The sequence below is a fragment of the Macaca thibetana genome, chromosome 19, assembly GCF_024542745.1.
Source record: "Macaca thibetana thibetana isolate TM-01 chromosome 19, ASM2454274v1, whole genome shotgun sequence".
Lineage (NCBI taxonomy): Eukaryota > Metazoa > Chordata > Mammalia > Primates > Cercopithecidae > Macaca > Macaca thibetana.
Genome location: NC_065596.1, coordinates 28809202 through 28833983, shown reverse-complemented (window position 1 = coordinate 28833983; position 24782 = coordinate 28809202). Strand labels below are relative to the sequence as shown.

Genomic DNA, 24782 nt, shown 5'->3' with positions numbered 1-24782 from the left:
TCTACTAAAAATACAAAAATTCGCCAGGTGTGATGGCACACACCTGTAATCCCAGCTACTTGGGTGGCTGAGGCATGAAAATCACTTGAACCTGGGAGGTGGAGGTTGCAGTGAGCTGGGAACGTGCCACTGCATTCCAGTCTGGGTAACAGAGCAAGACTCTATAAAAAAAAAAAAAAAAAAAAAAAAAAAAAAAAAAAAAAAAAAAAGCATCCTAGTTCTGAATACAGTGGCTTACACCTGTAATCCCAGCACTTTGGGAGGCTGTGGCAGGAGGATTGCTTAACCTGAGGAGTTCAAGACCAGCCTGAGCAACATAGCAAGACCCTGTCTCTACAAAAATATAAAAATAAAAAAAAGAAGCCTCCCACCTCAACCTGAGCAGACTCGTTGACCAGGACTGGGTCACATGCCCATTCTGTGGCCAGGACATTTGGCACGAGTCAGTCATTTGAAGGTGGAATTGACTCCTGTCAAGAAGTTGCCGCTGGGATGTACTGGTCCAGATGATGGAGGAAGCAGCTTGAGTTGCAATGGAGATGAATTCATTGAGGCTCCTCTATCCATCTGGCCCCAGGAGGCCTCGTTGGTGGAAAGAATGAAGGAACGCTGGACCATCTCAACTGTTCCCTGGATCTGGGACTCCCAACCAACCCCAGAAGCCAAGAACTCATCACGGAAACCAAAATAAGATTGTTTTATTCCAATTCTGAAGCACAATAGTCCGAACAATTCCCTTCCCCTGCTGGAGACTCTCCCAATCCCCAGTGCCCCCCGCCCCTTCAGAAGGCGAAGGGGGTCGATGTCTCCAGGTCTTAAGAGAAAAACCAAAGCCACGCCCCTTCCGTTTCTTCTCTACCCATCTCCTAGGCATTTCCTTTGTCTCATCTCCGATTTTTCTTCCCCCTCCTACATCCTGTCCCTTCCTCTCCTGCTTCCCCCAGCTTTTCCTCATGTCTTCATTTCTGTCTCTTCATTTCTTGTCCTCTCTCCTCCATTTCCGGCTCCCCTTTCCATCTTTTCTCGCTTACCTCCTCTCCTTCGTCTGTCTTCCGTACTTTCTCCCTTTCCCCGTCTCCCCCTGCACTCCCTAGATTGGCCAGTCTACTCTTGCCAGACACTCCCCGTATCATCATCGCTTCCTCCCCCTCCCCCCAGCTCTGCCCCTTTCCTTCCTTCTGCCCCAGCCTGACCCTGTCTACACCTCTCACCACATGCTTCCTCTCCAGAGGGAAGCCCTCAGAATCCGCCCTGGCCATCAACGCCTTCCCCAGCTGTGGCTCCAGGACCTCAGAGACCACTGTCACCTTGCCCTTGGACCCAGAGAGGCAAACTGCCATGAGGAGGTCCCTGGATGACCCAGGAGGTGGCCAGGGGGACTGGAGTGGTCTCCTTGGCCTCAGCCCTATTATCTTTGGGATCGAAGAATGCCCTCCGACCCTCCCGGTGGAGGGTGGTGGGCAGAGGCATGAAGGGTCAGGGCTCCGGGGCTCTCCCCCAGCAATCCCTGAGCAGGTCCATGTGGAATAAGGCTGCCCCAGTGAGGAGGCGCGCTGCAAAGAGGTGTCTGCAGGGCAGACGGCGGGCGGCATGGATTGAGCAGCTGCAGCGTGTCAGGGCCCCATCCAGGAAGAAGTCCGAGGTGCCGTCCTTAAGGGCAAAACCGGCTCCAGTCCAGTGGAAACCCCGGGTCCCATGCTGCCTAGCAAAGGCCAACTCCTCGGCCACCAGGTCTGCCAGCTCTGGCCCGCAGGCTGCTCGGAATTTGGCCAGGGGTTCCCAGTCCACCTCCTCCTCTCCTGGGGGCCGGCAAAGCCTCTTTGGTTCCCTGGGGCCATCTTCGCCTCCTTCCTGCAGGCCGTCACCTGCAGCCAGGTGTTCGCTCCTCACCACTGCCCATTCTGGGCTGCCTTCCAATACAGTCCCCACCGGGGTGCCACACACGACTCCATTCCCCAGCCCTAGACACCGCCCTCCCGCGTCTGCCCACTCCATCCCTCGTCCAGCTCGGCTCTTGGGGCCCACAGACCGGGCTCCCCCTCCATCTCCATTCTCCACGCCTGTGACCCTCGTGTCTCCCAGCTGGACCAAAACGATATCCTCCAGGCCCCTTCTTCTTTTGGCTCCCACCCTCGCTCCCCTCTCCTCTGCAGTCTCTGGCCCTCTCCTCCTCTCATCTTCCCACTGGGGTCCCCTTGGGTCTCCGTTCTCAGGGGCCAACTCCAGGGACTTCTCCAAGGGGATCCCCCTCAAGTTTCTGACCTCCAGCGCCCTCCCCTTCTCTACTTCTGACTGTGGCCCCTTCCATTCTGCCGTTCTCAGTCCCCCTGCCTTTTCATCGTGCAGCTGCGCCCCCCTCCAGGGGCTTCCTTCAAGACTCCTGACCCTCTCATAGTCAAACTGGGTCCCCCTCAGGTCGGTGGTCTCCAGCGCCCTACCGCGATCCTCCAACTGGGCCACCCTCCAGGTATATCCTTCCAATCCTCGTAGCGCCTGGTCCTCCAATTGGGCCGCCCTCCAGACATAACCTTCCAGTCCCCAATCTTTCTCACCCTCCAACTGGGGCCCCCTCCAGTCCCTAATCTCTGGCCCTTTCAGGTGCCCTTTCTCCAACTGCGACCCTCTCAAGACACCTCCTTCCAGTCCCCTCGGCTTCTGATTCTCCGACTGGCCCCCTCTCCAATCTCTGATCTGCAGTGCCCTCCCCTTCTCACCTTCGAACTGAGCCCCGCCCCAGTCTCTGGTTTCCAGTGCTCTTGCCCACTCCTTCTCCATTTGGGCCCCCCTGCAAATACTTGCTTCTTTCGAAGCCCCTCCCCAGTCGCCTGTCTCCAGGCCCCTCACCCTCTCGTTCTCCACCTGGGGCCCCCTCCCCGGCTCATCCTCCAGCCATGGCCCCCCGCCATCGGGCCCCTCGGGCACCGACTCGCCGGCCGCGTCGGCCCACTGCATGGCCACTAGGTCGCGAAGGCACTGTGCCACGCCACGCGAGGGGCTGAGACGGCGCAGCAGTCGCCGGCGATGGCCTCGCACCAGGGCGCACGCGTCCAGGTCTCGGGCCGCCTCGAAAGCGCGGAAGCGGACCCACATGTCGCGGCGGGGCTCCCAGTTGCGCTCGAAGTAGTCCACGAAGGCGGCCGGGCCGTGGGCGTGGAGCTCGGCCAGCGCCTCGTCGTAGGCGGCGGGCGACGACGCGCCAGCCAGGCGGCACAGGCGCGACCACAGGCCGGGGTCCTCGCGGCCGGCGCCGCCCAACTCCTGCGCCTTGCTGAAGAGCGTCTCCAGGCCCTGCGCGCGGCAGATCTGCACGCGCGCACAGGGCAGCAGCTGGCGCACTGCAGGCAACTGCGCCGCCACCTCGGGCCCGGCGGTGAGGCAGCGCACGCGGCCCTTGACGTCTGGCGCACTCTGCAGCAGCGACGCAAGTGCGAAGCGCAGCAGGCTCGGCGTGCCCGGGCGTGCCACGCAGCAGGCAGCCTGGCGCGCACGGCCCGAGCCGTCCACGCACAGCACGGCCAGCAGATCCAGCGCGCCCTGCAGCCCCGGCAGCCGGTCCACTAGCAGCATGCGCGGGAAGCGCCGCAGCAGCGCCCTGGTGCGCGACGTCAGAAAGAACACCGTCTCCACCACTGCCTGGTCTTCCACGAACACCAGCTTCACCTGCGGGCGGGGGCAGGGAGGCAAGGAAAGAGGTCAGAGGATGCTGGGGTCTCCCCGTCCAGCTCCCCGACCTCGGTTTCCCCTTCTACGGAAATGGGAACCCATTCATTCTTGCCTGCATATGCATTTATTCTTTTGACCGGCAGGAGGCAGTGCAGAGAAATGGTTAAAAACAGACTGGAGCCGGATTGCCTGGATTTGAGATCCGGGCACCACACAGCTATGTGATTTTTTGCACATGACACTTTTAGCTTCTCTGAGCCTCAGTTTCCTCCGCCGGAAGCTGGCTATTCATTCCTCCGTGTGCTGAGAGGCAGTCTAGGTAGTGGGTCTCAAAATGTGGGCCCTGGACCAGCAGCATCACCAGCAGCATCACCATCGGTTCCTGGCACTTTGACAGAAATGCACCTTCTCGGGGCCACGTCAGACCTATTGAGCCTGAAACTCTGGAAGCGGCCCGGCAATCTAGTTTGACAAGCCCTCCAGGGGACTCCTATGCATGCTTAAGTTAAGGATGACTGGTCTAGTGGTAATGAGCTTCGATTGTGGGGGCAGATCATTTAGCTTTGAGTCCTACCCCCACCACTTCTGAACCCGGTAATTTAACCTCTCTGTGCCTCAGTTTCCTCCTTAACCTCCATATTCCCTGATTCTCCCTTCTAGGAACTGAACATTCCTTTCTCCACGCACTGAGAGGCAGGACAATGGTGAAAAGCATGGCCTCTGAGGCCAAGATCCCTGGGCTGAGATCTTGGAGACGCTGCTTCCTCGTTGTGTGCCTTTCTGCCAACTTCCCTAACCTCCCTTTCATTTGTAAAGTGATGATAATAAGAGCATCTCTGTGATTGGAAAGATGAGATGCAGTCAAGCATTTAGAACATTGCCTGGTACATATAATATTACTGTTACTACGTATCCAACACATAGTAAGTGTTCTGAAAGTGGTCATTATAATTATCATCTCTGTTCAAACACCACGTCATCAAGGTCTTCTCTGACCTTCCCAACTAAGCAAACACCCCATCTCTCTCTGGCTCCTTCTGGCCATGGCACTTACCACCCTTTGGCAAGTCATATCTTCATTTGCTCATCTGCCCATTGCCTGCTTGCCCTCCTTAGGATGTAAGCCCCACAAGCACAGGGACATTCCCATTCGGGATGGTCTCTCTTGGCCTCTGCCCTATGTGGCTCTTCCCTTTGCTGATTTTATTCTGCATGCTTCTGCTGTAATAAACTGTAGCCTTGGCTATAATAACAGCATCCCTGATGCTTTGAATGGTACCTGCCCCAGAACAATGGCTCAGTACATCCTGAGTGAGGGAACTCACACGAGGGTGTGCAGCCATGTCCAAGGCCACATCTGTAGGGCAGAGGTTCAAGGATCAGACTCCTGGATTTGCCTCTTATTAGCTGTGGGACTTTGGGCAAGTGACTTCCCCTCAATAAGCCTTGGTTCTTTGTCTGGAAAAATGGGGATGTCTATTTAACAGGGTCATGGATGGACTAAAATGAGATCACTCCTGGCCAACACATGGAAGGACACCTGGGGTGCATCAGATCTCAGCGGTTCTTACTGTCTGTCTCAATCTCTCAGCAATATTCAGCACAAGTCTACATGGCTGACCCCAATAATGACTCTGGACACCAAGGCCCAAGTAAGTGTCCTTGGCTGGCAACACATCATTGTTGTCACACGTCATTGGTGGGAGAATTGAGCACTGTCCACGGGACTTCACTGAGAGAGGACATCCGGCAGCTCATGCTGGTCTCTCTTGGCCTCTGCCCTATGTGATGCTGCAGGATAATTAAGGAATCAGGGAGACTGATGGGGTCGCCCTATGTGGCTCTTCCCTTTGCTGGTTTTATTCTGTATCCTTCTGCTATAATAAACTGTAGCCTTGACTGTCACAATTTTTCTGAGTTCTGTGATTCCTTCTAGTGAATCATGGAAACTGAGGGTGGTCTTAGGGACCCCCAGCTATACCAGAGGAGAAACTGGCCCAAGGCCGTAGCACTAAGTGGTGATGCTGGGATCCAATGGGCCCAGACCATTAAATGATTGGAAACAAAAGCAGTGGGTGGGAAAACATGTGTGGGTGGCATTTTAAGGGGTAGGGTGACATTCGATGAAGGTGGGGCTAGGTAAATGAATACTTTTTTTTTTTTTTTTTTTTTTAGACAGAGTCTCACTCTGTCGCCGTGGCTGGAGTGCAGTGGCATGATCTTGGCTCACTGCAACCTCTGCCTCCCGAGTTCAAACGATTCTCTCTCCTCAGCCTCCCAAGTAGCTGGGATTACAGGTGCCCACCACCACACCCGGCTAATTTTTATACTATTAGTAGAGACGGGGTTTCACCATGTTGGCCAGGCTGATGAATACAACTATTTACTGAGAAAATATGATGTGCCATGTGCTGGCTCAGGCACAGAGAACAAATGAGACTCACCACAGAGTGAGAGGAGACAGCCCGCAGGCCAAGGATAAATAAATATAAAAAAGAAGGCTTTGGGAGTGCAAAGCACACATGAGGTAGTTTCTCTGCACCACACACATTTCCAGCAATTAATCTTTCATCCTCACAATATCCCTGTAAGACAGATACTATGATTATCACCCCCTTTTTCAGATAAGGACACTGAGGCACACAGGGCTTCAGTTGCTTGCCTGGAGTCACCCATGTGATTTGCAACACCAGGTGAGCTGGGATTTGAGCCCTCACAGCTTGGGTCCAGGGCCTCTTGTTCCTGACCACTCTACCCTACAGCCTTCCAAAAAGTGACCAAACAGCCCTGACTTAGGCACACAGTGGACAGCAGTGCATTTGGCAGAGATGGAGAAACCCACAGAGGGACAGATTTTGAGGATGTGAATGAGTACAGGTGTCCTTTCAGACACACGAATTGGTAGCATGGGGAAGCATCTGCCATAGACAGCAGATTCCATGAACATGAACATCAGAAACCGTGCCTTTACTACTTTCCATTCACACCTCTTCCGACACATGAGTAAATCCTCCCTTTTTCATGTGATCAGAATGATACTATTCATCAAACTGCCCCAAAGAAAAAACTGAAGGAATAAAAATAATAGCTGAGGCCGGGCACAGTGGCTCATGCCTGTAATCCCAGCACTTTGGGAAGCCGAGGTGGGTGGATCACCTGAGGTCAGGAGTTCAAGACCAGCCTGACCAACATGGTGAAGCCTCATCTGTACTAAAAATATAAAAAGTAGCTGGGCCTGGTGGTGTGCACCTGTAATCCCAGCTACTTGGGAGGCTGAGATGGGAGAACTGCTTGAACCCGGGAGGCAGAGGCTGCAGTGAGCCAACATTGTGCCACTGCACTCCAGCCTGGGTGACACAGAGAGACTCCATCTCAAAAACAAAAACAACAACAACAAAATAATAGCTAAATATTGAACATATGCAGGGCTTTCTACTTTCTGAGCACTATTCCTCCCATCCTACATACACACACACACACACACACACGCACATACACACACACACACACACGCACACACACACTGTACCTTAATTCTCGCACAACCCCAACAACCCTATAAGATAGAATTATCCCCATTTTACAGATAAATGAAATAAGGTTTGGAAAGGGTAAATAGGTTGTTCATAACTTGTTCTGTGTCCTGTAGCTAGTAACGGGCACAGCCAGAACATTCATAAAGCATTCAGCGCCTATCAATACAAATAAAATCAAGTCACCAAAATCAACACCCCAAAAATGGCTTGATGTAAAAACAGGCTATATGGCATAGAAAATATTCCCTTTGGAAGCCATGAAAAGCTAGAAAAGCTGAAACTGAACTGCAGGAGGCCTGTGTAACTACAGAGCAGGGGAAACACGAGCCCCATATTCAGACAGGGCTTTGGGCGGCCCTTGATGAAACAGCACCCTATGGTTCTGCTTGCCAAGAAATTGCAGTTCTCCTTCTCCTGGGCACTTACTAGCATTGTACCTCCCTGCCCCCTTGCAGGTAAGCAGCGTCATGTGACTTGCTTTGGCCAATGAAGTGTGAGCGGGAGGGAGCTGAGGCATCACATCCAAGGAGAAGCCTTCACAGCCACCCCTGCCACATACAGTTATTACCTTGGGATGAATGCCCATCCTCCTGGGTCCCAGAATGACCCAGATAAACAGTACTCTCCCAACATCCCATGGTGGCCACATAGGTGAGCAAGAAATAAAATTCAATGAGTTCAGCCACTGAGATTTGAGGGCTGTTCATTATTACAGCAAAACCCAGGCCATCCTGACTCACACAGCCTCAAGGCCCTCTATCACTCACCCTCTAATTTTTCCTTTGAGGAGAGAAACAAATGCGTTTAGTATGCTGGGACTGTTGCCTATTTTTCTTTCTTTTTTTTTTTTGGTGTGTGTGTGTGTTTTTGTTTTTTGTTTTGTTTTGTTTTGTTTTGAGATGGAGTCTCAATCTGTCACTCAGGCTGGAGTTCAGTGATGTGATCTCGGCTCACTGCAACCTCCGGCACCTCCCCCCTAGGTTTAAATCATTCTCCTGCCTCAGTCTCCCAAGTAGCTGGGACTACAGGCACCCACCAGCATGTATTTTGTATTATTTATGTATTTTTAGTAGAGATGGGGTTTCACCATGCTGGCCAAGCTGGTCTCAAACTCCTGACCTCAAGTGATCCACCCACCTCAGCCTCCCCAAATGCTGGGATTACAGGTGTGAGCCACTGTGCCCAGCTCTATTTTTTACCTTCTTTTTTAGAATTAATTATTTGAATATGCAAACATCCACATGGTCCAAAAGCCAAATAATGTAAAGTGATATGTAAAAGGCCTTACTCCCACCTCTTTAGTCTAATCAGTCTGCTTCCATTCACTATTCTACCCCCATCCACAGTTCTTGGTATTCTTCTAGAGTTTCTTTATATGAATATAAGTAAGCATACCTATAATTCTTATTTTCTCTATTTTATAGATAATACAGCATATCATGTACAGTTTTGCATTTTGCTTTAACTTAAAAATGTGTTTGAGAGATCTTTCAAAATAGTTCCTAGACGTGTTCACATTTTTTTTTTTTTTTTTTTTTTTTTTTTTAGGACAGAGTCTCGCTCTGTCTCCCAGGCTGGAGTGCAGTGGTGCAATCTCGGCTCACTGCAAGCCACCCCTCCCTGGTTCACGCCATTCTCCTGCCTTAGCCTCCCGATTAGCAGGGACTACAGGCACCCACCACCACACCCAGCTAATTTTTTGTATTTTTAATACAGACGAGGTTTCACCGTGTTAGCGAGGATGGTTTTGATCTCCTGGCCTTGTGATCGGCCCACCTCGGCTTCCCAAAGTTCTCATTCTTTTTTAGTGCTGTGCAGTAATCCATGGATGGATATGCCACAGGTTATGTAACCATTACCCATTGGAGTTTGGGTTGTTTCTAATCTGTTGCTTTCACAAATAACAATGATTAACCTTGTAAGTAAGTCCTTCCACATCTGTGCAACTACATCTGCAGGATAAATCACCAGTAGTGGGATTGTGGGCCTAAGGGTGAGTGTTCTTGTCATTTTGATAGATAGATATTGCTAAATTGCCCTCCACTGAGATCATACCAGCTGCCCATCGAGTACATCGAGTATTCTTTTTTTTTTCCGAGACAGAGTCTTGCTCTGTCACCCAGGCTGGAGTACAGTGGCGCAATCTGATCTCAGCTCACTGCAAGCTCCGCCTCCTGGGTTCACACCATTCTCCTGCCTCAGCCTCCCAAGTAGCTGGGACTACAGGTGCCCGCCACCACGCCTGGCTAATTTTTTTATTTTTTTGTAGAGACAGGGGCTCATTATGTTGGCCAGGCTGGTCTTGAACTCCTGGGCTCAAGTGATCTGCTCGCTTCAGCCTCCCAAGGTGCTGAGATTACAGGTGTGAGCCATCGCACCTCTTATATCATTAGTATTACACATTATGAGTTACAGATTATAATATTAATATTACGTTATCTATTATGTTATATTACTATTGTATTATTAATATATTAATATAGAACTCTTTCAGTAGATTTTGTTTTTTTGTTTTTTTTGTTTTTTTTTTTTGAGACGGAGTCTCACTCTGTCGCCCAGGCTGGAGTGCAGTGGCCGGATCTCAGCTCACTGCAAGCTCCGCCTCCCGGGTTCACGCCATTCTCCTGCCTCAGCCTCCCGAGTAGCTGGGACTACAGGCGCCCATCACCTCGCCCGGCTAGTTTTTTGTATTTTTTTTAGTAGAGACGGGGTTTCACCGTGTTAGCCAGGATGGTCTCGATCTCCTGACCTCGTGATCCACCCGTCTCGGCCTCCCAAAGTGCTGGGATTACAGGCTTGAGCCACCGCGCCCGGCCTTCAGTAGATTTTATAAGTGAAAAAAAAGGTGAAACTTCTGTGTAAGAGTGGTGGATTGAACACCTCTCTAGTTTCACTCCCTCTTGAACTTCAAGTACATCTATTTTTAAAATGGCTTTTTTTTTTTTTTTTTTTTTTTAAGACAGAGGCAATAGGACAGGGATAGAACTTTGGAAACTGGAAAGCAGCTGGACATGCTAATCCCACCCCACTGCCAAAACCCATGAATCCTAAGCCAGCAATTGGGGGATGCTGAGAACCAGTAGCAAAGTCCTCAAAAGGAGCTGGCAACACCAGGCCAGTTTTGCGGAAGGCAAAATAAAGATGAACTGAGGGCTGTTTCAGCAGCAGCTAGATCTCCAAATCCCATTTCCCCTCTCCCCTTACTCTTCCTCCATCCCCAGTTATGGGGGTTTATTCTGTAGACAGGACGAAACACAAAGGGGCTGCTGGCTTTGGGGGCATCTGGCCCATCTGAAGATGAGGGAGGGGGATTCTGAATCCCAAGTAGGGACTGAGTGAGTCTTGCTGGCTGAATGCCCGACAGCTCCCTGCCTCTGCCCGGGTGGCTCCCAGAAGCTGGCCTTGGCAGCCTGGCCTTCACCCCCCGCCAGGAGGGCCGGAGGAGTTTTCTCAGGAGGATTTGACCAGCCCCAGAGGAAGAACAAAAGGTGGTGACATCTGGCACTCCCCAACGTATAAAGCAAGATGCAAAACAGTGTGTACAGGTCGGGTGGGTGCGGTGGCCCATGCCTGTAATCCCAGCACTTTGGGAGGCCAAGGTGAGTGGATCACTTGAGGTCAGGAGTTCGAGACCAGCTTGGCCAACACGGCGAAACCTCGTCTCTGCTAAAAATACAAAAATTAGCCAGGCTTGGTGGTGCACGCCTGTAGTCCCAGTTACTCAGGAGGCCGAGGCAGGAGAATCACTTGAGCCCAGGAGGTGGAGGGTGTAGTGAGCCAACAGCGTGCCACCGCACTCCAGCCTGGGTGACAGGAGTGAAATCCCATCTCAAAAAAAAAAAAAAAAAAAAAAACCCAAAACCAAACAAACAGCATGTATACAAACCGTTGGCTTAGGTGACTGGCTGCCTTGCTGGGGGTGGGGGATGGGGGGACAGAAAGAGGAAATAAAGTTAAAAACACAGACATGCAAACTGACCTTTATATGTACAGATCTGTGCTGTCCAATCCAGAAGCCATTAGCCACATTAGGTTGTTTACATTTCAGTAAATTAAATGACAAATTCAGTTCCTCAGTCACACTGGCCTCATTAAGTATTCTATAGCCATGTGTGGCCAGCGGCCTCTGGATTGGACAGTACAGATAAGAACAATTTTCTTTCTTTTTTTTTAGACAAGAGTCTCACTCTGTTACCTAGGTCAGAGTGCAGTGGTGTAATCTCAGCTCACTGCAACCTCTGCCTCCTGGGTTCAAGTGATTCGTGTGCCTCAGCCTCCCGAGTAGCTGAGATTAAAGGCACCTGCCACCATGCCTGGCTAATTTTGAATTTTTAGTAGAGACCAGGTTTCGCCATGTTGGCCAGGCTGGTCTTGAACTCCTGACCTCAGGTGATCCACCTGCCTCAGAATCCCAGAGTGCTGGGATTACAGGTGTGAGTCACCATGCCCGGCCTGGATAAGGAACATTTCTATCATTGTAGAAAGATCCACTGGGCAGTGCTGGTCCATAGGATAGAAAGCGAGATATGATTTATAAACTGCTAATAACTCTGGAGGGGAGGGGACCTGGGGAACAGGATGTGACAAGACTTTTCACCACATACCCTTTTTAGAACCATGTGAATGTATAACATATTCAAAAAGTAAATATTTAAATGTTGCTTCACTAATCTGTCTCTCCTGTCCTAGAACTTCTTCCTCCTTTCTTTTAAGAGTATTAAGTGGCTGGGCACAGTGGCTCATGCCTGTAATCCCAGCACTTTGGGAGGCTGAGGTGGGCCAGTTGCCTGAGGTCAGGAGTTCAAGACCAGCCTGACCAACATGGAGAAACCCCGTCTCTACTAAAAATACAAAAATTATCCAGGCATGGTGGTACATGCCTGTAATCCCAGCTACTTGGGAGGCTGAGGCAGGAGAATTGCTTAAACCCAGGAGGCGGAAGTTGCGGTGAGCCGACATCGCGCCATTGCACTCCAGCCTGGGCAACAAGAGCAAAACTCTGTCTCAAAAAAAAAAAAAAAAAAAAAAAAAGTATTAAGGCAGGCCAAAACACAGACCCAGGAGCCAACCTTGGTTTAGCCTAGATTCCAAGACAGGCTTCAAAATGAAAAGACAATTCCCCTTCCAGAGAAGGCTGTGATTTATGAATGAGCTGCTTTGCACAGGAACAATCCTGCAGAGGGCGGTTTCAGGGAAGAAAAGCTGAGGCTTATGTATGTAATGGTGGGCAGTGGATGAGAGTTACTAGGTCAGTAAAGACTAGCGGAGTAGGAAATGCATGTGTGTTTGTCCCCACAGTGAAGGCCATGGGTCTGGATCCTGGCTGTGTGGGTCCGAAGCCCAGCTCTGTCACTAAATAGCTGTGTGACTTTGAGTCAGTTACTTGACTTCTCTGTGCCTCAGTTTCCTTATCTGTAAAATGGGGATGAGAATGGTGGACTATTTCTTCATAGGGCTCAGGTGAGATTAAAATGAGTTATAGTATGTAAAGCACTTAGAGTAGTGCCTGGCATATAGTAAGTGCTTGATAAACATTAGCTAAAATTATTATTATGTCGGGACAGAGGCCTGGGCTTGGGCTGGTGGCTTGAATCAGGGCTTCTTACTGGGCATGAGATGAAGACAGGAAGACTGTGCCAGAGCTGAATCTTGACTTCACCCTGCCTTGGGACCTCTTCCACACCCAAGGGAGACAAAGGCACAACCAGGAGGAGAAACCCGTTCTTTTCCCACTTTCTCATCTTTCTTTCCTTTTTAAACTTCAAGTTCACCCCAAACTTGAAGTTGGATTAAAGCCGCAGAGATTCCTTATGGAGCAGCAGCCATCCTCACTGTTCCTCCAACACAAGCTTGCTCGTGCCTCTGGGCCTTTGCACTGGCTGTTCCCTCTGCCTGGAACTCTCTTCCCTCTGATGACAGAATGAGGGTCCCTTGCCTCTGTTCCATCTCGTCTGCTTCACCGTCATTTGCTTAAAGAGACCTTCCCTGACCAATTCAAACAGCACCCTTAGAACTGTCCCGCTCCAGGCCCTGGCCTTTTTCTCCTTTACAGTACTTATCGCTCCATCACATCACAGGACACAGGACTCTTCCTTCTCCTAATTCTCCATCTGCATGGGGGGTTTGGGTGTGTTCTGCCCTTGTGAACATTCACCAAACTAAATATTTATCATTTGTGCATTTTCTATTTGTGTAATTCAATTTTTTTTTTTTTTTTTAATTTAAATAGGCCTGGTGTGGTGGCTCATGCCTATAATCCCAGCACTTTGGGTGGCCAAAGCAAGAGGATCGCTTGAGTTCAGGAGTTCGAGACTAGCCTGGGCAACATAGGGAGACCCCTAACATCTCTACAAAAACTAAAAAAAATTAACTGGGTGTGGTGGTGCACGCCTGTTGTCCCAGCTACTTGGGAGAATGAGGTGAGAGGATTGCTTGAGCTTGGGACATCGAGGGTGCAGTGAGCCGTGATTGCAACACCGCACTCAGCCTGGGTGACAGTGAGATCCTGTCTCAAAAAAAAAAAAACAAAAAGATTTTTTAAAAAAAAACGTACATAGCACTTGCCATCACTGTGGCTCCTCTTCTTGCTAGCACCCAGCCCCTAGTGATGCTACATCACATTTGGATGTGTTTGTTGGTTTCTCCCACCAGAACTGCAGCGGCATTCTGGCAGTTACCTCTGCAAGGCAGCCAATAGCCAAAGGTGGTTATTTAAATTTCAGTGAGTTAGAATAAATTCAGGCCAGGTGCAGTGGCTCTTGCCTGTAATCCCAGCACTTTGGGAGGCCGGGGCAGGTGGATCACGAGGTCAGGAGATCGAGACCATCCTGGCTAACACGGTGAAACCCGTCTCTACTGAAAAACAAAAAATTAGCCGGAGCGGTGGCATGGCCTGTAGTTCCAGGTACTCAGAAGGTTGAGGCAGGAGAATCGCTTGAACCCGGGAGGCGGAGGTTGCAGTGAGCTGAGATCATGCCACTGCACTCCAGCCTGGGCAATAGAGCACTCCAGAGTGAGACTCCATCTCAAAAAAATTAATCGATTAATTAATCCAGTTCCTCAGTGTACTGGACACATTTCAAGTGCTCAATAGCCACGTGTGGCTGGGGGTGCAGAATCACAGAAACCTTTCCATTCTGGAAGAAAGTTCTACTGGGCAGCACTACACTAGAAGGTGAGCTCTCTGCAGAGAGAGACCACGTGGGTCTCCTTTGCTGCTGCATCCCCAGTGCTTCCCTAAGTACTTAATGAATGAATGAACGGATGAATGGAGGAAAGGAGTGAAGGGATGAGAGGGCGGATGAAGGAATGAATGACCCACAAGTCTTCAGCATGGCTCTCCCCCGCCCCCGCCCCCCTCCTGCCTCTCCCAAGACCCCACCTTGGCCTCGGGGTCCGTGCGGAAGAGGCCCTCGAGCACGTGCAGGGCGTCCAGGACGCCGTGGTCGCGGCCCTTGCAGTAGGAGAGCAGGCGGCGCACGTCGGCTGGGGCCACGAACTGCTTGGAGATCTTGTTGGTGGTGCGCACCGGCAGGCAGGCGTTGGCCAGCAGGTGGCCTGGGCGGAAGTAGTAGGCGAACTCCAGCGGGCAGGCCGGGTGCGAGTGGGTCAACTGGCACTCCGTCACCACGAGGCGGTCCCGCAGTGGGCTCAGCTTGACGATGATGAAGGCGGGGCAGCCGGGCTGGGGGGGCCTGTGGGAGGAACCACCACCGCCCTGGTCACATCACTCTGCTGCCCTCTTCTTTCATGCCACTCACCTTTTTTTTTTTTTTTTTAAACTAAGAATTGTTTCAGGCATAGAGAAGAGTAGAGGGCCCTAAGAATATGCCAGCTGTGTGACCTGGGGCAAGTCACTTCAAGTCTCTATGCCTCAGTTTCCTCATAGGTTAAAAGGGAGGTCCTACTCATCATACCTTCCTCATAGGATCGTCATGAGCATGAAAAGAGTTAATATAAGTAAAGCACCTACACGGTGTCTGGAATATGGCAAGCAGTAAGTGTTCACTAAAATTCTATACCTGCCACCCTGAGTTCTGTCAAAAGTGAATGAATGTTTTATTGTATTTACCTTAACTTTTTTTAGAAATAAAAAAATTCAGATAGTCCTGTATCTGCTTCTGGTTTAGCAATAACATTGAAAGTTGAGGCCTTCTGTGAACGCTGCCCTAATAAATTCTCCTCCTTCACTCTGTCCCCAGAGGCAGCCACTATCAAAATTATCTATTAGCATTCCATGTATATTTTTATGCACCCATAAACAATGGGAGATATGTTTCTCTGCTTTAAAGCATTGTCTATGTGAAGAAGGACTCAAACTCATTAATCATCAAGGACATAACAAATTAAAATCCTAAGGAAATGACACTACACATCAGCAGAATGGTCAGACAAAAGAGACTGATAACATCAAGTGTTGATGAGGACGTGGAGCAACTGGAACTCTCACTCATCACTGATGGGAGCGTGAAATGGCACAAGCACTTTGGAAAACTGCATGACAGTATCTACTAAAGCAGATTTTATGCCTCTCCTATGACCCAGTGGTGCCACTCAAGACAAATGGGCATCTAAAGACATGTACGAGAATGTTCACAGCAGCACTATGTATATTCGCCAAATACTTGAAACCTAAATATCCAACAATAGAATGAGAAAATAAGTTGTGGTATATTCCTAAAGTAAAATGCTAATCAGCACCAAGAATGAACACACCATTACAACCTCCAACAACATGGATGAATCTCACAAACCTACCAATGAAAAAAGCCAGACATGAAAGAGAAACGATGATATGATTCCCATTTATAGAAAGTTCAATAGCAGGCAAAGTTAACTTCTGCTGTTAGGAGGTTAGATAGTGGTTACCCTTAAGTGGTTAACCCTGTAAGGGGGCACCAGGAGGTTTCTTGGGACTGGACATATTCTGTTTCTTGTTCTGGGTGCTGGTTACCTCTGAATTTTATTTTGGGAAAATTCATTCAGTTGCACACGTATGACGTGTATGCTTTTCTGGATGTGTGTTATATTTTTTAAAAGTCTACTTAGAAAAAAACTTTGTTTTTGGCCGGGTGTGGTGGCTCATGCCTGTAATCCCAGCACTTTGGGAGGCTGAAGGGGGACAGATCACCTGAGGTCAGGAGTTCAAAACCAGCCTGGCCAACATGGAGAAACCCTGTCTCTACTAAAAATACAAAATTAGCCAGGCATGGTGGTGCACACCTGTAATCCCAGCTACTTGGGAAGCTGAGGCAGGAGAATCGCTTGAACCCAGGACGCGGAGGTTGCGGTGAGCTAAGATCTCACCATTGCACTCCAGCCTGGGCAACAAGAGCAAAACTCCATCTCAAAAAAAAAAAAAAAAAAAAAAAAAAAAAAAAAAAAAGGAGGAAGAGGCTCCCATCCAAAGAGCATGGGTGGCCTCTAGAAGTTGGAAAGATAGGAAGGAGATTCTCCTTAGAGCCTCCAGAAGGAACACAGCACTGCCAACGCCTTGATTTTAGCCCAGAGACCTATATTGGCCTTCTGACCTCCAGAACTGCGAGATAATAAATTGGTATTGTTTTAAGCCACCATGTGTGTGGTAATTTATTTGAGACTAAGACAAGCATCCCACCCTATAGATGCCTTTCCAGCTGGCTTTTCACTCGGATTTTGAAAACTGTTCAGTTTCATTCCTTTTACTGCTGCCCAGTGTTCCGCTCCATGACTCTGCCATCTATGATGGTGTTTCCAATTCTCCTCTTTTACGAATGACGCTTCCATCACCCCAATGTGTGATACAACACTCTCTTACACATCTCTTTATGTGTGTGAGCAAGAGTTTGTTGAGGACAGCGGTTCCCATTACATGAAATTAACATAGGGAGTTGCAACCAGCACTGTAGAAAATGAAATAGGGCCGGGTGCAGTGGCCAGCACCTGTCATCCTAGCACTTTGGGAGGCTGAGGCAGGAGGATTACTTCGCTTGGGTCCAGAGGTTCGAGACCAGCCTGGGCAACATAGCAAGAGCCTTCTCTACAAAAAATTAAATCATAAAAAACCAGCCAGGCATAGTGGCCCACACCCATAGTCCCAGCTATTCCGGGAGGCTGAGGCAAGAGGATCACTTGAGCCCAGGAGTCCGAGGTTACAGTGAGCTATGATGGCATCACTGTATTCTAGACTGGGCAACAGAGCAAGAACCTGTCTCAAAAAAGAAAATAAAAGAGAATAGAAAAAAAAAAATCAGAGTGTATTTCTCTGATAATAGTATTTAAATCGGTATCTGATTTCTGAAGAGGGTTCCGTGTTTCTCCATGTGAGGTAATATCAGCATTTTTTGGCAGATTTTATGTTTATACAGCAGGGGCTGCCACACATTTTCTGCAAAGGGCCAGGCAGTAAACGTTTAACATATTCTGTTCCTATATTACAAACGAAGCCATAGATAATATGTAAATGACCAGGCATGGCTATGTTCCAATAAAACTTCATTTATAAAAATACGCTACAGGCCGGGCGCGGTGGCTCACGCCTGTAATCCCAGCACTTTGGGAGGCCGAGGTGGTCAGATCATGAGGTCAAGAGTTCGAGACCAGCCTGACCAACGTGGTGAAACCCCGTCTCTACTAAAAATACAAAAATTAGCTAGTTGTGGTGGCGCACACCCATAGTCCCAGCCACTCAGGAGGCTGAGGCAGGAGAATCGCTTGAACCTGGGAGGTGGAGGTTGCAGTGAGCTGAGATTGTGCCACTGCACTCCAGCCTGGGCGACAGAGCAAGACTCTGTCTCAAAAAAAAAAAAAAAAAAGGTTGCAGGTTGGGATTGGTCCAAGGGCTTCCTAATTTGCTGACCCTTGTAACACAGACTGCCCAGGGCCTGGCATGTAGTTAAGAAACCCTGGCTCCCAGGTAGTAAATACCCGAGTAGCACACCCCCCAAAACCCTCCTGTGTTTTTTTCCAAATGGCCCCCTAACTGGGTGATTCTCCCCAGGATCCACCCAGAGAAATGCTTAAATCCACCAGTATAAATGCTTAAAAATTTTCTTTGTCAAACCAGAAGAGCACTCTTGACACACTCCTTTTTTCCTACATGCACGAGGTAAAGAAAAACCCAGAAGCCTGCTAGATTTTAAAAATCGAAATATAGAGTCCGAGACTTTATGCCTTATTTAAAGTAACAAGGCTAGGCACAGTGGCTCATGCCCGTAATCCCAGCACTTCGGGAGGCGGAGGCGGGCGGATCACCTGAGGTCAGGAGTTCAAGACCAGTCTGGCCAACACGGTGAAACCCCGTCTCTACTAAAAATACAAAAATAAGCTGAGTGTGGTGGCGGGCGCCTGTAATCCCACCTACTCAGGAGGCTGAGGCAGGAGAATCACGTGAACCTGGGAGGTGGAGGTTGTAGTGAGTTGAGACTGTGCTACTGCACTCCAGCCTGGCAGACAAGAGCGAGACTCCATCTCAAAAAATAAATAAAGTAACAAAACGCAAATTTAGAAAATTATTCAATGTGCAAATAAACATCAATAAAATAAACCTACTGCCACCACGTGGTATCAGATGGAAGCAAAGAAAATTCCAATGTGAAGCCATGTTTGATCTATCAAGACTGCAAGTTCATGGAATGTTAACCGGTTCATTTTTCTAGGATAATTCATGGGCTTTTGTGAAACCGTTTGTCTGACTTCCTTCAGCCTAGGTGTTTCAGGCCCTAGAACAGCCGCTTCCTCCGCCTAGGTCACCTCTTCTGTGAAGCCATATATCTCGCCAGAGAACAGCGCCTCTCCTCTGAAGGGACCCAGAACCTCACATAACCACCTACTGGTGCTTCAACACACCATTTTTGCAATCTCTCCACCTATCCGGAGGAATAATGTCATCCCCCGCTAAATGCAAATTCCACATGGATAAGAATTTTTGTCTGTTTATCTCTGTGTCATCAGCACCTAGTACCTGGTGTCTGGAGGTGTTCAGTAAGTGTGTGATGATTCAACGACTATGTCATCTACAAACCCTGGCACACCTACTCTGGGATATGGTCTCCATTCCACCAAAACCATCCATCACCAAGTCCTACCCGTCCACTTTTTTTTCCATTTCCACAACCTAGGGTAAGTTCTTCCCTCCTTCATAAAACATTCCTCTCCCTTTTCACCTAGTCAACTCCTACTCATCCTTCAGGCCTCACAGCCAGCATCGCCTCCTCCAGGAAGTCTTCCCTGACCACATCCAGGCTAGGGAAGAGTCTATCACATGTAGGGATTTTATTTTATTTATTTATTTATTTATTTATTTATTTATTTATTGGAGACGGAGTCTCACTCTGTCCCCAGGCTGGAGTGCAGTGGCGCAATCTCGGCTCACTGCAACCTCCACCTCCCTGGTTCAAGCAATTCTCCTGCCTCAGCCTCCTGAGTAGTTGGGACTGCAGGCGTGCACCACCACGCCTGGCTAATTTTTTTTTTTTTTAATTTTTATTTTAGTAGAGATGGAGTTTCACCATGTTGCGCAGGCTGGTCTCAAACTCCTGAGCTCAGGCAATTCACCGGCCTCAGCCTCCCAAAGTGCTAGGATTACAGGTGTGAGCCACCGCGCCTGGCCGGGATTTTTATTTATGTCCATCTCTAATGTACACTCCCCACAGAAATCCCAGCATCTAAAAACACCACCTTGCACATTGCAGGGGCTCCCAAAAACCTCTTGGGTGAAGGGACAGATAGGCTGGTGCCCAGAACTAACACATCTTTAGGGGACCCATGGCACAGTCAACCCTCACAATGAGGGTTGAATGACTGAAATAAAGATGAGGGGAGGAGAGAGAAAGAGAAAGTGAGAAACAAAGGCAGGAGGGTGGTAATTAAAAGCATGGGCTTAGTAACCAGAATGAGGGGCCAGACTCTGGTTTTCCTTCTTAGCAGCTGTGTTATCCTGGGAACAATCTTTTAAGTATTCTGTGCCTCAGTTTTCTCACCTGGAAAGTGGGGCTAATAGTAACACTAGGGTCTCAGTCTTTTTGAGAGGGTTAAATAAGAAGATTAAATTACATAAAGGGGTTAGAAAAGGGGCTAGTGCATAGTAAACAATGCAGAAATAGTAGCTGCTATTTTCAAAACTTTTTTTCAAGGACCTGTTGCTTTGCTTTATTTTGCCTTCCACTTACCCATTTACTCATTTTTTTGAGACAGAGTCTCGCTCTGTCATCTAGGCTAGAGTGCAGTGGCACGATCTTAGCTCACTGCAAACTTCGCCTCCCGGGCTCAAGTGATTCTCCTGCCTCAGCCTCCCGAGTAGCTGGGATTACAGGCACCCACCATCATGCCCGGCTAATTTTTGTATTTTTAGTACAGATGGGGTTTCACCCTGTGGGCCAGGCTGGTCTCAAACTCCTGACCTCAGGTGATCTGCCCACCTCGGCCTCCCAAAGTGTGGGGATTATAGGCGTGAGCCACTGCACCCGGCTACTCATTTATTCTTGATCTTTCAGGTTTTCGAGATCTTTGTGTTTTCAAAGGCTGGCGTGTATTGAGAAAGGCTGAGCAATTCTGTTCCAGGGAGGGAAGTGCTAAGAGAGAGGGACAGGGGAGGAACTGGAGCTGGACAGCTGAAGCTGCCGCAGTGGTGACTTGGAGAGAGTCACTGTGCAACCTCTGGCAAGGGGGAAGGAGTGGCCAGGAAGAATGTTCTTGTCTGGTTGCCTGCACCCGCAGCCCCAGCCTCCTCCTTCGCGTCCGTTCTCTGTCCCCAAGATCGTCTCCCACGTGGCCCCAGAGGGATGTTCCTCCACCCAGAACTGATCCTACTCACAGCCTTCTAGGGCTCCCCACCACCCTCCAGGATAAAGTCTCAACCCCTGGACTCAGCTCTGCTAGGTCCAGGCTTTGACACCACTGCCGTCTCATTTCCTGCCTTTCCTTACACGCTAACTTCTCCAGCTTGACCTCAGCCCGTGGGCTGTCCCTGGGCTGTGGCACTGGAGGGGCTCTGCCTTGAGCAGCTCAGGAGAGTTGGGGAGTTAGACGTGACGGGTCCAAGACATCATTCCTGAACCGGCTCATCAACCACCTGCTCCCGCACTCCCCATTCAGAGACCATCTCATCATCTACCCGTTCCCAGGAGTGTACGCAGGGCCCTGTCCTCGCCCCCTCCACAGCCCTGTCTCTCCTGCTTCTTGGCTGTCTCTGATATTGGTAGAGCACTTGGGACAGTACCAGCACATAGTAAACCTAGTGCATCTGTTAGCTCAAATACTATACATACATAAACACATCAACAAAATTCTTCAAGGTTCTGCTTACTGGCCACCTCTTCCAGGAAGCCTTCCAGAACCACCCAGTAAACTTTCAAGTGGAGCTGACCACTCCCTTTGTATCCTCCTCTCATCTCCCCCTCAATCTCGCTCTGACTACTACGGGCCACTATCTACAATTTTTTTTTTTTTGGTCTTTGTCTACCCCATTAAGTTCTGAGCTGTTCAAGGGCTGAGATCAGCCTTGGATTCCAAATGTCCAGTGAAGAGCATGCACGTAGTAGGTGCTCAGTAAGTATTTGTTACATCGGATTGGGTTCTGTTCATAGGTTTCAGATTAGGCCTGAGCTTCTTTGAGCTTCTTGCAAGCTCTAACGTTCTAGGTTTCTGGGTGATGTGTGTGTTTGACGCTGTTCCGCTTTCAGATCTCCGAGTCTCTGTTTCTAGAATAAGTAGTGAGAAAAAAGGTGCAAGAATGTATCTCACAATACATATTTAAATAACTACCGGTGAAAGAGCTGTTAGGGTGTGCTTACTCCGTGCTGGACATCTCTCTGAATAATTTACCTATGAGATAGACACTATTATGTCCCCCATTTTCCACATGAGGAAACTGAGGCCACAGAAAGGTGCAGTCACTTGCTCAACAGCATCCACCAAGTATCAGCAGTGCAATGGCCCAGGATTCACGCTCTTGAATCCCGTAACAGCTATCACTTAACCAGCCACCCCATGTTCCAGGCACCAGGGTTATGCGTTTTTCTCATGTATGATCTCACGGTATCCTCACAATGGCCCCATGAAGCGGGTATCATAACCCCATTTCAGAGATGAGAAAACTGAGGCTTGAAGATGTGAAGGTCCATTGCCCAAAGTCACCCATCCAGGAAGTTGTGGAGCACATCTCAGGCAGCCTGAAGGCAGAGCCTGTGTTCTTAAGCACTCTGCTCTTGTCTACAGCGCCCCAACCAAGGGTCTCAAACTCACACACGTACGGGGCCAGGCAGGCAAAACAAGCAAATGACAGCAGTAGGCATGAGGCAGCAGAGAGTGGCAGGGTTTGGGGCAAACCTGGGCAGCAAAACCCCATCCAAGGGGGTGGCCGTCTGCCAGTGGAAACATGGGCTCACCTGTTCCGGTGTTCCAACGGAAGCTGGAAACCTAACATTGTGTGAGGAACAACCCCAGTTTAAAACTGGGGTCACACCAGGCACTGTGGCTCACGCCTGTAATCCCAGCACTTTGGGAGGTGAGGCGGGCAGATCACCTGAGGTCACGAGTTCGAGACCAGCCTGGGCAATGTGGTGAAACCCTATCTCTACAAAAATACAAAAATTGGCCAGATGTGGTGGCACACGCCTGTAATCCCAGCTACTCAGGAGATTGAGGCAGGAGAAACAATGCTTGAACTTGGGAGGTGGAGGTTGCAGTGAGCGGATACTGTGCCATTGCACTCCAGCCTGAGTGACAGAGCAAGACTCTGTCTCAAAAAACAAAACAAAACAAACAAAAAAAACACACAAAAATTAGCCGGGCATGATGGCAGGTGCCTGTAGTCCTAGCCACTCGGGAGGCTGAGGCAGGAGAATCACTTGAATCTGGGAGGTGGAGGCTGCAGTGAGCCAAGATGGCACCATTGCACTCAAGCCTGGGCAACAGAGCGAGACTCCATCTCGAAAAAAGACAAAGAAAGTCTGTAAGTCGAGCCCATACCATCTCTTGCTCCGTGAGTGTCTTTCTCTCTCCAGCTCCTCTTCTCACTGTCTTTCAGTACATGTCCCTCCTTGACTCCCGCCTCTCTACAAGGTGTATTTGGCTGTCTCAGTTGGCCTCTCTCCCTCTGCATCTCTGGGTGGGGTGTTCTCTGCCCGTCTCCCACCCCCACCCACCCCCGGTGCTCCCCTTCCCCCCAGCAGGACAGTGCTCAGGTTCACGCACCCCACGGCGGGCCGGCTGGGCGCACGCACGTCCTTGCACACAAGCCGCACGTAGCTGTACTTGAGCACGTCGATGAGTGTGTAGAGCGGGGGCGCACTGGCCCAGCGGCAGCGCGCCAGGTGCATAGAGCTCTTGACGAAGAAGAGTGCCAGCCGCTGCTGGCACCACGCGTCGAAGAAGCGGCTGAACTCGGCCCAGGAGAAGAAGGCCCGCTCCCGCAGCTCCTGCTCCTCCTGCCCCGCAGCCGTGCCAGGTGGGGGCTCCGGCCGCTCCATCCTGGGGGCCTGCGTGGAGGAGAGGAGAACAGGTGGATATCAGACCCATTCCCACCCGGGGTATCTCATCTACCCCATTCTCGGCCTGCCCCGTTGGTGCTGGTGCCTCTATCGAGGTAGGTAGCCCGGGGTCGGACGTGCCTGTTTTTCTCCAAATATATAAATATAAACTTCCACCCTATCTTTGGCCTCCTCCCACCGCCTTATCCCTGGTTCACTTGGAGCCTGTCATCTTGATTCCTAATTCCAACTCGCCTCCTCTTCCGCAGATGTGACCCTTAGGTACAGTTGAAATCCCGTTTCCCAAAATATGACCCTTAAGCTCAGCCGTGGACATCTCCTCAAATGCGTTCTCAAATTCCAGCTAAAACCTCCTCCCCTTCCAGCTGTGTCTCTCACCCAAGAGTAACCCCTAGCGCTCATAATCATCTGGAACTCCTCCTTCCATGTGTCAACAGTTGGCTGTAACCCCTCCAAAGACGCTCCATCTCCAGATGTGCTCCCACACCCAGGCCACGGACCCCTCACCCGGTCACATGCTTCATGCACCTGTGGCTCCGCACTCCCCAGATGTGTCTCTGGCGTGCAGCTGTTGCCCCTTCCCCCGATTATGACCCTATGGCTCGCCACATGCAGCTGTGGCTGGGGCTTCCCTGAGACGCTCTCATCTCCAGATGTGCTCCCCACATGCAGTTATCGACACTTCGCCTACAGGTGTGTGCCCCACTTGTGGCTAGTTCTCCTCGGAAGTGTCAGCAATATTCACCTGTGGTCCCCTGCTCCTCAGATGCGGCCCCCAGTCCAGCTGTGGGCCCCTCCTCCCAGTTACACCCACCATTCCCCGCAATGTGCATCTTCGTTCTAGACATGGCCCCTCTTCCTCAGATGGGCTCCTTCACCCCAGATGCTCCCCCCACGTCCAGCTGCGCGTCTCTCCTCGAGCAGCCCCATCCAGCCTGCTCCTGACGCTCCTACTCCCCGCCCCGCCCGCTGCGGCACCTTCCAGCCCCGCCGTCCCACCTAACTGTGCCTCTCCCCTCCCCAAGATGTGCACCCTTCCCGCCCCTCCCCACTCACCTACCCGCCCCGGAGCGGCGTCCACCTCCCACAATGCCCCGCGCCCAGGCCTGGCCCG

The 24782-nt window shown here is 50.2% G+C and overlaps 1 protein-coding gene across 3 annotated transcripts; it reads right to left on the bottom strand.

The window, feature by feature from the left end:
- Positions 1–680: 680 nt before the first annotated feature.
- On the bottom strand, positions 681–24780 carry ZSWIM9 (zinc finger SWIM-type containing 9). 3 transcript variants are annotated; one of them, XM_050772386.1, is made up of 4 exons: positions 24729–24780; positions 23373–23656; positions 14581–14893; positions 681–3660 (listed from the first exon to the last, which is right to left on the bottom strand). In XM_050772386.1, exons 2-4 carry the CDS (start codon positions 23645–23647, stop codon positions 1477–1479), a joined length of 2772 nt encoding a protein of 923 aa, XP_050628343.1. In that variant the 5' UTR covers positions 23648–23656; positions 24729–24780; the 3' UTR covers positions 681–1476. The 3 variants fall into 3 exon arrangements, with proteins under 3 accessions (XP_050628343.1, XP_050628344.1, XP_050628342.1); XM_050772387.1 differs by having other exon boundaries at positions 24725–24765; XM_050772385.1 differs by lacking the exon at positions 24729–24780 and adding an exon at positions 24414–24709.
- Between the last annotated feature and the right edge of the window lie 2 nt (positions 24781–24782).

Bases quoted from the DNA above. Each gene is read 5' to 3' on its own strand.
- ZSWIM9 (XM_050772385.1), bottom strand. From the start codon at position 24,485: ATGGTGGGTGTAACTGGGAGGAGGGGCCCACAGCTGGACTGGGGGCCG. The intron at 23,657-24,413 runs GTGAATATTGCT...TCCTCCACGCAG, and splicing joins TGAGGAGCAGGGGACCACAG to GCCCCCAGGATGGAGCGGCC. The intron at 14,894-23,372 runs GTGCGTGAACCT...TTCCTCCCACAG, and splicing joins CCCAGCCGGCCCGCCGTGGG to GCCCCCCCAGCCCGGCTGCC.